At 37.6% G+C, this 11,185-nt stretch overlaps 1 protein-coding gene across 1 annotated transcript; it reads left to right on the top strand.

Annotated features, from left to right (window-relative positions):
- Window positions 1-9,054: 9,054 nt before the first annotated feature.
- On the top strand, window positions 9,055-10,034 carry LOC147544117 (uncharacterized). The gene is made up of 3 exons (XM_086635629.1): window positions 9,055-9,202; window positions 9,303-9,620; window positions 9,820-10,034. Exons 1-3 carry the CDS (start codon window positions 9,055-9,057, stop codon window positions 10,032-10,034), a joined length of 681 nt encoding a protein of 226 aa, XP_086491755.1.
- The last annotated feature ends 1,151 nt before the right edge of the window (window positions 10,035-11,185 follow it).

The following is an 11,185-nucleotide window of genomic DNA, read 5'->3' as shown; positions in this document are numbered from 1 at the left end:
CATATAAACGAGGGCAACTCTACAATGCAAAATCTAAGCTGGTGCATTGAAATGTGGGCAATTTTATCTACATTGAATCTATGTTGGTACATTTAAATGTCGACTATATAAATGAAATCTAAGGTGGTGCATTAAATGTGGGTTATTTTACACACAAAATCTAAGTTGGTGCATGTAATTGTGGACAATTCGGTACAAAATTTAATTAATGCATATAAATGGGGGTGATTATACCATGCAGAATCTAACTTGGTGCATCTAAATGTGGGCTAACATATATACAAAAACTATGTTGGGGCATCTAAATGTGGGAAACTGAATTAAAAAAAAATCTAAGTTGGTGCATCTAAATGTAGGCAACTATACAAAGAAATTCAAGTTGGTGAATCTAAATGTCGGCAACTAATTAAACAAAATCAGAGGTGGTGCTTATAAATGTGGCTTATACTATACACAATTTAAGTTGGTGCATGTAATTGTGGGAGATTCTATACATGTTGGTGCATATAAACGAGGGCAACTCTACAATGCAAAATCTAAGCTGGTGCATTGAAATGTGGGCAATTTTATCTATACTGAATCTATGTTGGTACATTTAAATGTCGACTATATAAATGAAATCTAAGGTGGTGCATTAAATGTGGGTTATTCTACACACAAAATCTAAGTTGGTGCATGTAATTGTGGACAATTCGGTACAAAATTTAATTAATGCATATAAATGGGGGTGATTATACCATGCAGAATCTATGTTGGTGCATCTAAATGTGGACTAACATATAATACAAAATCTATGTTGGGGCATCTAAATGTGAGAAACTGTATTAAAAAAAATCTAAGTTGGTGCATCTAAATGTAGGCAACTATACAAACAAATTCAAGTTGGTGCATATAAAGGCGGACAATTATATTACAGAAAAATTGATGCATCTAAAAGTGGGCTATTATATACACAAAATCAGTGTTGGTGCATATAAAGTTTAAGGTGGGTAATTATAGACAAAAAGTCTATGTTGGTGCATCTAAATGTGGGCAACTGTATAAACTAAATCTAAGTTGCTGCATATAATGGTGCTCGATTATATGCACAAAATCTAAGTTGGTGCTTTTAAATGTGCGCAACTATATAAACAAATCCAAGTTGGTGCATCTAACTTCAACAAAAAAAAGTTGGTACATCTAAATGTGGGGAACTACGTAAACAAATCTCAGTTGGTGCATATAAAGGCGGACAATTATATTGTACAAAATTTAAGTTGGTGTTTCGATGCCTCTAAAGGTGGGGCGATTGTATACGCAAAGTTGATGTTGGTGCATCTAAATGTGGGCATTTATAGGCAAAATTTGGGTTTTCCCAACCCACAAAGAGAAACATACAATATGAAATATAAACAAATTACGACTGGGACGATTGAGTTGTGTTTGCGTTTAGGTCAAAGAGAGATCCAGAGGTGGGAAGTTGTGTACACCAGCATGCATTGCTCGTGTCAGTGTGATGGTACATGAATAGAGCTAGTGGAGTGGCTATTGATGGTTCATTTGTTAATGAATACTTGTTCAAATAACAAGCTTATCCATATAGTAAGTAAAATCTATACATATTTATTTACATAATTTGTGCACTGATACCACTTGATGAACTGATTGTCTAAAACGCTATTTTATTTTAGTAGGTTACTGTGAAATTTCACAGTCGCATAACTCCAAATTATGTGCGAAGAAAATCCCAACTACAATGTTAATGAATTAGGTGTTGTACGGTTTTGTGTGATGAAAATGAGATGGTAACTTACGGATAATTAAAGTTCAGTCACATTTTATACATGCACATGGTAAGCATTGAGTCTGGAATCAACAACCTTATACATCAATGTGGCATACCCCCAGTCACTATTTCTATATTCATTATACCAATCCATAGTAGGTGGTTTGAACAGTAATAGACCACAATAAGGAAGATTGGATAGGGTGGTGCTTAGTATCATATAACAACTTAGCATTGAGGAGATCGCAGTTGTTTGACCCTTATATATGGTTGTCCGACCTATGTTTTCATACAGCGAGTTCGCTTGAAAGTCTCAAAATACTGAGCTACGACAAGTTATCTGGTCTTATAATGACCTGCTGTATGTTGGTGTTTGGAGTCTAATTCATTACTAGTCCTTGCTCTCTATCTTGTTTAAATCTTTATTACTTCTTGTCAAAAGACATATACTATTGTAAAGAGGTTTAAGGTTTCCTCAACAGAGCTCTTGAACATTTTTGCGCATACCACTCAATGATCTTGTTCTTTGTTGATCCATTTCTATATGGGCTTTTGACCAATGAAAAAGTCTCTCTTTTTTTCTTTCAAGTATACTGCAAGTGCTTGTGTGAATTCTGTTAATGTTCTCGATTTAGTATTTTAAACTGCTAAACTATTACATGTTATATTGTGGTATCCTGTTTGATATCAGTCTCTGTAAACTACGGTCTTTCTCTTGATTGGAGATGGAAGAGGGGTATCACAGAGACACAGACCTAACTAATTTATCTATTGTTTAGCAGCAACTACTGCCAGAGTTCAAAATAGAAATGAATCTTACTAATGTTGTTTCGTTTGAGAAATGAGGCACTAAAACGAACTAAGGAAACGACAATTAAGTTGTTGCATCTAAGTGTGCGCAGTTATATAACCAGAATAAGTTGCACATGTCAGTGTGACGGTACACGGTGCTGAAAGAGGGCATCGCTGATCCAATGAATATAATCCTTTAGAGCTTGTTGCAACAACTACTGCAAAAGTAAAAAAATATGAATGGATCTTTCTAATGTTGTTTCATTTGAGAAATGAGGCACTAAAACGAGCCAAGGAAACAACAATTTCTGTTTTCTCGATAAGGCCCACAAAGAGACAATCTAAAATCTAAGGTGGTCCATCTAAAGGTGGCAATTATCTACAACAACTTATGTTGCTCGTCATAGTGTGACGGTAAATGGTGCGGGAAGGGGTATCACAGGCCGAACAAATTTGCAAAATGTGATCTGGCTGCATCTTTTTCTTTTAATCTCAAGTAGCTTCCTCTTAACAAGTTTGTCTCTACACATTAAATTACATAGCTTGCGCACTGATTCCACTGGATGAACTAATTGAGTAGAATGTTATCTTATTATAGTAAGGTATTGTAAAACTTCGCAGGAAGCGCAACTTTTACATTATGGTGCGTAGGAGAGTTATTCTTGGCAATAATTTGAAGAAAATCTCAAGGTTAAGGATATTATGATCACATTTTATACCTGAGCAAGGTTTTCGTGGTTGAGTCTGGGACTTACAAGCTAATATTCAATACAAACTCCCTATTTATGTCACGAATCCACGATGAAAAAGCTAGGTTTAGAACCATGTAACACCTTATCATAAAGGAGTCTGCAGTTGTTCATATATGGTTATCAAACCCTTTTTTTTAACCTATGTTTATATATAATGGGGAAACAAATAGGATACTTATCTTTTAGTTGGACAAAATTGGGAAAACCCAAGGAAAATATGGATAATGCATGTTCCATGTGGCAGCGTCAAAATGAACTACCATATGTTAAAATTTGGATTCATTCTTTTTTCCAGCGGAATATCGATGGGCTTCTAACCAATGAATTTAATTATTCTGATGTCAAGTATAAATCAAGTGCTGGTGAGATCAAAAGAACATTTGACAACATTCCATTTATGTTCTTGATTCGGTATTTTCAACTAGATACTTAATGTTTTGAAACACTCAAACTGTTGCAGGGTTTCATTGACTTAACCTGTTTGATTTCTGTTACTGTCAACTTTATTTGTAACGGATTACACATCTTTTTTTGTTTCTGTTAACATAGTATATCTTTAGCATTATATAGGAGGTTAGGGAAAGTTCAGAAGTTATCGCATCGTCCCATTCTATGTGAGGCCTCAACTTGATTTGTGATTGTGATGTGAAATTTGAAATTGCTACATTGACGGATTGCACTAATTGTTATTGGAGGAGCATAGCTAAAAATTGTCCACTGGTTTGATTGTACAACCGAGAAAGCTAAATAGAGAGATTTTACCAATATCTTTTATGTCATAGCGTATCATTACAAGATACACTTCCTTCTGACAGAGTATCCAAATTGTATTAATCTTAATGGCACGAATACTCCTTCCAAGTTCTGCATGATATGACCGGAATATTGATGATTCTGACCATCGGTATCCAATTACTCTTTGCTCTCAGTCGAACATAGCTTGTTGAGCCTTCTATTAGACCATCATCGACTGACTGGAATTTCGACGAGTCAATGTTGCCCTCTTCTTTCTATGCAACATATGGAAGGACAATGCCAGAGGGCCTACATATTCTATAACATCTGAAGAAAAGTGTCTGAACCTGCATTTGAACTCTAGTTTGGCAATTATGCATTGTTTACTTATCCTTCTCGTACATTATAAATAGATAATTTTGCTTATATAGTGTTTGTTATATTGGTGGGAGGAGTAATAAAGAAGTTTGTGTTCGACGAGGAAAACTCAATCCGTGACAAGTTGGCATCTCGTTGTTACTTTTGTTCTCTACATGTGGTGTTATGGGTGAAACTATTCAACACAACCCCTTAAGACGCAAGAGCTCTACGAAGATTGGAATCACATCAATTGTATCTTAGTTTTGATTTTGGTTTTGGTTTCAACTCTGTTGGCTTCAACCAGGTACTTTGCTCATCTTAGTAGTTAGAAATGCTTTTGTGGGTAATTTGCACAGATTGATGGGGACCACGGTCTGTCAATGGTCGATCCCGAGAAAGTCCCTGCCCCAAACTGCTTAGATATATTATTATGTCAATCATGTTGGAGACCCGATTATCTAAATTTATATTCCAGACAACAAATTTTGTGCACTGCGATTTCCTTATGCCCTATTAACTCCCAGACATCTAAATGGGGACCAATTAATACGAAGCTCCCTTTTAGTATTGGTCCCATTGGCCCTCTATTCCCATCAGCAGTAACAAATGTCTCTTTACTTCCAACAAATATACTGAGCTATCTGTTAAATCCAAAACTTCCTCTGAAGAGACTTAACAAGCCCAACCTCTATACTGTTAAACATCAAGTAGAGAGAGAGAATAGTTCCCAACTATTTGCCTAGTCTAAAGAAGAAAGGAGTTCTCTGTCTACTTGGCGTAGATAGTTCTAGCTATCTGGATAGGCGGGAGGTCAAGTTGATCGCTCAGGTATCTCAAGTATAGAAGCTACAATTGGAGCTCTTGGTTTTCGAGCCAAAGCAATCAGTTTAGTCCTTGGGAATAGCGATTCTGGTAAATCCTTAACCCCTTAGTTCATCTTTAGCTTATGCATGAGATCATGGGGATACTAGTGTTAGACATATTAGATGTTTGAGATTCAAATAAAACACTGGAAGACACCATAACCCTACATCTGCCTCCACAACTTCTAACCACCACCAACATTCTCGCCCTCCGACCCCCATTTTTCGGTAGACCACACTCTTTCTCCCTTTCTTTCACTATCTCTCTTTCGCTCTTTCGCGTTGTTTATATATATCTCTCTCTTATTACGCTCTCGCTCTACCTCTCTCTAAATCTCTCCTTCACTCTTTAAATCTCTCTCTAGGTGCATCTCTCTTTCGCTATTTAAGGAACCCTGGATCTAGAGGAGCGTGTCAAAAACCCTCCTCGAGGTCTTCAGATTTCGTGGTGATCGTTGGCCAGCCATGAAACATCTCGTGGCCGACTAACCAAGAAATCTTCGAGTAGGGTTTCTCTAGAAACCTTCCTCAAGGACTGGTTTCTACGAAGGGAACACTTCCCCTCGCCGTAACCATGTGTGTGTAAGAGAGACGGAGAGGGTGAAATGGGCATGACTGTAAGAGAGAGCTACAGTAACAGAGGGAGCGAGATACGATAGAGATACAGCTAGAGAGAGGGAGAATCAGAGAAATAGATCGTGAGTAAGGGGCGAAACGATAAAGAGAAAACCAGTGAGAGTGCAAGAGATAGATAATGAGAGAGAAAGGGAGATGAAGAGTAGGAGGCAAATTACTAAGAAACAAATATGCCCTCTAAGTCAATGTTGAATGACTAAAGTCTTTATGCCCGGAGATTCAGAGCTTTTTTTTATATATACACACCTAATCGAAAAAGTATGTTAAACCTCTAAAGCTCCACTAATCCACCAAAATTTGTGGAACTTTGGAATAGATTCAATTGTAAGTAAAATGATTTTGTCTAGAGTTCTCCGACCCAATTTTGGGTTTAAAGTACTCACTTTTTTCTGAAATGAAAAACAAGTCATTTAGAAGTTTTAAACAAATATTCTGAAACAATAAAATTATGTGTCGAAAGGCCTATGCTTTGTGGAAATACGAAAAAATTTCGGGGTGCAAAGACTGTCAAAAGTTAGTCAATTTTAGTTGAGTATTTTTTTTTTCTAATTGTTAGAGGAAAATCATTTTGAGTGAAATATTTTGGCTTTTCCTTTTTGTTCCCCACAACTCCCCTAGCATTTTTTATCAACTCCGATAATGGTCGCCGGCAAATGATCATTGTCGACAATCTTCAAATATTCTGAGAATCTTTCTTCTCTTCCGTCCACCACCACCATTGTTTTTCTCTCTTCCTTCCTTCCCCTCACTCTCTTCCCTCATTCAATTCTTTTCCCTCAAATATCGCCCAAAAAAAGACAGTGGTTTGGGTAATCCCCAATAAGTTGGTTGAGGGTTCCCCAACTAATTCATACTGGTTTGGGATCCCCTAAATAATTAGCCTATCTAGTTTGGGGAAATCTCCAAACTAGATAGACTTTCCGAGAAGGGAAATAAGATTGAAGAGGGTGAGAGAGAGAGAGAGATGATAGGAAAATTCGGGAGGGAGAAGGATAGATGAAGGTGGTGGTGCACAAAGAGAAGAAAAAAGTGGTGGCGGTAGCCGGATTTTGTAGTGGTGGTTGGGTTTGGTGGTGGTGGAGGGAAATGAAGAAGAAATGTTTCGTTTTTCTTTAAAATTTTGCCCTAGGAAAATTGGTCAAAATTCACCTTTCCCATCACAAATTTTTATCGCAAATACTTTCCTGAAAAGTCGTTGTTTCGAAATTCTTAACCAATAAATCTCAACCAATAAGGTTGCATTTCAAGGTTTAAACAACTTTGAAATTTTAACAAAAATTCACCCCTACAATGTTCGTCTTAATCAAGGGAACTTGACTAAAATGAGTAATTATAGAATGGGGAAAATATCAACATCATCCTTGTTATTTAAGGTCGCGATTTTGGGGCATAAAAATTAATTTTTGGGGAATAAATTTTTGAGTTAATTCTGTTTTGGTTCCTGATTTGTGACCAACTCACCGTTTTGGCCCCCAATTGTGTCCGGCAGTTTGTTTTGGCCTAATGGGCCAAAATTTTTACCAAATTATCCTCGGGGGCCAAAATGGAATTATTTCTGAAAAAAAAACACAGATGCCACATCACCTGTTTCTTTCTCCTCCACTTCATCTTATCTCTCCTCCATCACACCACCTCCTATCCACCCCACCTTTCTTCGTCGGCCGGAATAAAAAATTTGGCCGGTCACCTATAACATAAAAAAAATCTCTCTCTCTTCTTCTTCTTCTTCTTCTCTCTCTTTCCCTCTTCTTCTTCTTCCTCTCCCTTCTCTTTCTCTAACACTCTTATCTTTCCATCTCTACCAACTGTCCGGGGAAGGGGAGGATCTCCTTCGCCAGACGTCTGGTTTCCAGACCTTCACGGTGATCGGTCGGAATTTTTATTTCGGCCGGCGGCTATTCGCCGGAGAAGAAAGGTGAGGTGGTGTGATGGAGGAGAGATAAAGTAAAGTGGAAGAGAAAGAAATAGGTGATGTGGCTTTTGTGTTTTTTTTTTCAGAAATAATCCCATTTTGGCCCCCCAGGATAATTTGGTAAAAAATTTGGCCCTTTGGGGCCAAAACGAACTAACAGACACAATTGGGGGCCAAACGGTGAGTTGGTCACAAATCGGGGGCAAAAATGGAATTAACCCTAAATTTTTTAGGGAATTCATGTTTTTTTTACATTTTCGGGAGCATATATTTTTTAACCAAAAATTAACTGATAAAACATTGCTCCCTAATCTTCATCTTCTTTATCACCTTCACCACCACCATTTCGACTTTTTCTCTCTTATCCTCACTCACAGTTGCCCTCTCTTGGTCTCTCCTCTCACTATTTCTCCCTTTCTCCTACTCCCTCTTTCTCTCATTGTTTCTATCTCTAGGTTTTTTTTTTTTCTCTCTCTCTCACTCGGGATCTCTCTATCTCACGATTTCTCCCTTTCACACAGCTCCCACGAAGGGAAGTGCCCCCTTCGCTGAAACCCTCCTTGTCTGAGACGAAGGGGACCTTGACGTGGAGAAAACCTCGTCGAGGTCTGATTCCGGCAAAGGAAATACTTCCCTTCGCCGGAACTGTGTGTGTGTGAGAGAGAGAATGGGAGATAGAAGTCGAAAGAGAAACATTAAAAGATAGAGAAAAACAATGAGAGAGAGAGAAGGTAAGAGAACGTGAGAGAGATTGTAAGAGTGAGAGATAGAGAGAGAGTGAGAGATAGAGAGAGGGTAGAGCAAGTCAAATGTAGGGGATCAGGCTCTCAATTTTGGGAGACCCTGATTTTTAGGAGCCCTTGACTTTTTTCAACTCCAACGTCGGGATCCCAAATCCAAATTACGTACATGTGTGGTGTACGTGTGTAGGATTTGTGTTTCGATTTTCAAACATGAAGTTATTGGCTCTAAAAGTTAAAATTTTGCAGGGAGTTTGAAATTTAAATTTTACGAAAATTTTGTAGGGAGTTTGAAATTCAAATTCTACGAAAATTTTAGGGGGAGTTTGAAATTCAAATTTGTTATTTTTTGTTAATTTACAAATACAACCACTCATCCATTAAGTTTTCTACATCTTGTTTCTACATTCTCTACATTCTCTACATCTTCTCTCTATATTCTTTGCATCTTCTCTCTATATTAAATCCCCTTCAATGGATGATACTTTAAGTTAGAAATATGGTCATTCAACAAGAGTTACAAGATAGGGAAAATGATAAAATTTTATATGAAATGTATCTAGCAGATATTCAGGATCAACAACCGCATACCCGTCATGATGGTTCTGTTTCTAGTCATCGAACAATAAATCGTAACAGACAAGCTGGTAACGAACGACTGATGCCGTTACTATTTTGTCGAGAATCCACTTTATGGTGTTGATAAATTTCGAAATCGATTACGGATTAGTCGTGATTTGTTTCTAGATATCCTCAACACGGTAGTTTCCCATAATCCATATTTTGAACAAACATCGGACGCCTTCGGCATACGAGGTTTATCGCCACATCGAAAGATAACTGCGGTTATGAGAATGCTTGCATATGGGTCACCAGCCGATTCAACGTACGAATACCTTCGAATTGGAAAGATGACTATAATCGATTCACTAAGAGAATTTGTATCAACGATGGCCAATGTGTTTGGCCTGCAATACTTAAGGTCTCCGAATGAATCTGATATTTGTAGGCTTTTAGCACTTAGTGAAAAGCAAGAATTTCTAGGAATTCTCGGGAGTACAGATTGTATGCATTGAGAGTGAAAAATTGTCTAGCCGCATGGCACACACAATATATATTGGCCATTGTCATAGTCCAACAATCATACTAGAAGCCGTTGCATCGTCTCATCTATGAATTTGGCATGCATTTTTTGGCTTGTCTGGATCATGTAATGACATCAATGTGCTGGAGTGTTCTCTAGTATTCGATGCAATCATGACAGGTAGGGTTCCTGATAATTTTGAGGTTAATGGTAATCAATATAATATGGGTTATTATCTCGATGATAGGATACATCCTCCACGGGGTTGTTTTGTTAAAACCACACGATCTCCATTTACTTTGCAAGAACAATATTTTGCCAAACGTCGAGAGTCGGTAACTAAAGATGTTGAACGAGCATTTGGGGTATTGCAAGCTCGTTTTGCTATTATCTGAGGACCGACCTGTTTTTGAAATGTGGAAACACTAGGTAATATTACGAAGGCATGTATTATAATGCATAACATGATAATCGAAGATGAAGGACCTAATGTAACTGCCAATTTTATTGGAAGTGTTCAAGAACCAGTGTCTCTTGGGGAGTTGTCGTCGAAGAACTGGTTGCTCGTCTTGGTCATGTTAGAAGCACAAAAGTTCATACACAATTAAAGGTAGATCTTATACAACACTTGTGGAATACGAAAGATCGCAACGACGACTGACGGATCCTATGGCGTTAAACTTATTTTTTCTATGTTTTAGTTTAGTTAAAATATGTATTTGGCTTTCCAATCAATGCATTATCTATTAAAAGAATTACATTTTAAAAAATAAAACATCTACAAAATAAAAAAAATAATAAAAAAAAAAACAGGCCAGCGCTTTGAAGGAAAGCAAAATAGTTTCCGGGGTATGAAAACTCGGTCAAAAATTGGTCAATTTTGTTTGACAATTTTATTTTGTAAGTTGTTATAGGGAAATAAAAACCTCCACCTCACCTCCCTCCACATCACCTCACTCTTTCTCCACCTCACCTCTCTATGTCTTCTCCGACCAGGTCGCCGGCCAAATTTTCCGGTCGGCGACCTGATCGGAGAAGACAGAGAGAGGGGTGGGGAGAGAGAGAGAGGGGTGGGGAGAGAGAGAGAGGTGAGGTGAGGTGGAGGGTTTTTTAGTTTTATTTTTATTTTGAAGCATATTCCCCATAAAATATGTTTCCCCGGAAAATTTTAAAATTTTGCATATTCCCTTTAAAATTTCACACCCCGGAAACTATTTAGCTTTCCCCAAAGCGCTGGCCAAAAAATATTGGGAGAACTCCGGACGGCTCTATTTTGCGCAACATAGAGAGGAGGGAGAGAGAAGATGAAATTTAATGGGCAATGTTTGATCAAGTCACTTTTTGGGCTCAAAGAAAATTTGTTCCTAAGTCAATGTTTATTGACTAAGTCTTTATGCCCCAGAGACATTATTCCTAAAACCGCGACCTTATTTAATTTTGCAAAGGCAAGTAGCCAGCTAACCTACCATTCCGAAAAAAGCTCTTTGAGAGGGAAAATATATTTACCACAATCCTGAATTCTACTCAAAACACATATACCTCTACT

The sequence above is a fragment of the Eschscholzia californica genome, unplaced genomic scaffold, assembly GCF_041429995.1.
Source record: "Eschscholzia californica isolate CP2 unplaced genomic scaffold, dmEscCali1.0.p SCAF_4, whole genome shotgun sequence".
In the NCBI taxonomy this organism is placed as follows: Eukaryota; Viridiplantae; Streptophyta; class Magnoliopsida; order Ranunculales; family Papaveraceae; genus Eschscholzia; species Eschscholzia californica.
The sequence above is the reverse complement of the archived record's forward strand: the minus strand, read 5'-3'. Positions and strand labels throughout refer to the sequence as shown.

Excerpts from the sequence above, each read along its gene's own strand:
- LOC147544117 (XM_086635629.1), top strand. The coding sequence starts at position 9,055 with ATGGTCATTCAACAAGAGTTACAAGATAGGGAAAATGATAAAATTTTA. Across the intron at positions 9,203-9,302 it reads AAATCGTAACAGACAAGCTG|ATATCCTCAACACGGTAGTT; the intron begins GTAACGAACGAC and ends ATTTGTTTCTAG. Across the intron at positions 9,621-9,819 it reads AATTCTCGGGAGTACAGATT|GTAGGGTTCCTGATAATTTT; the intron begins GTATGCATTGAG and ends CAATCATGACAG.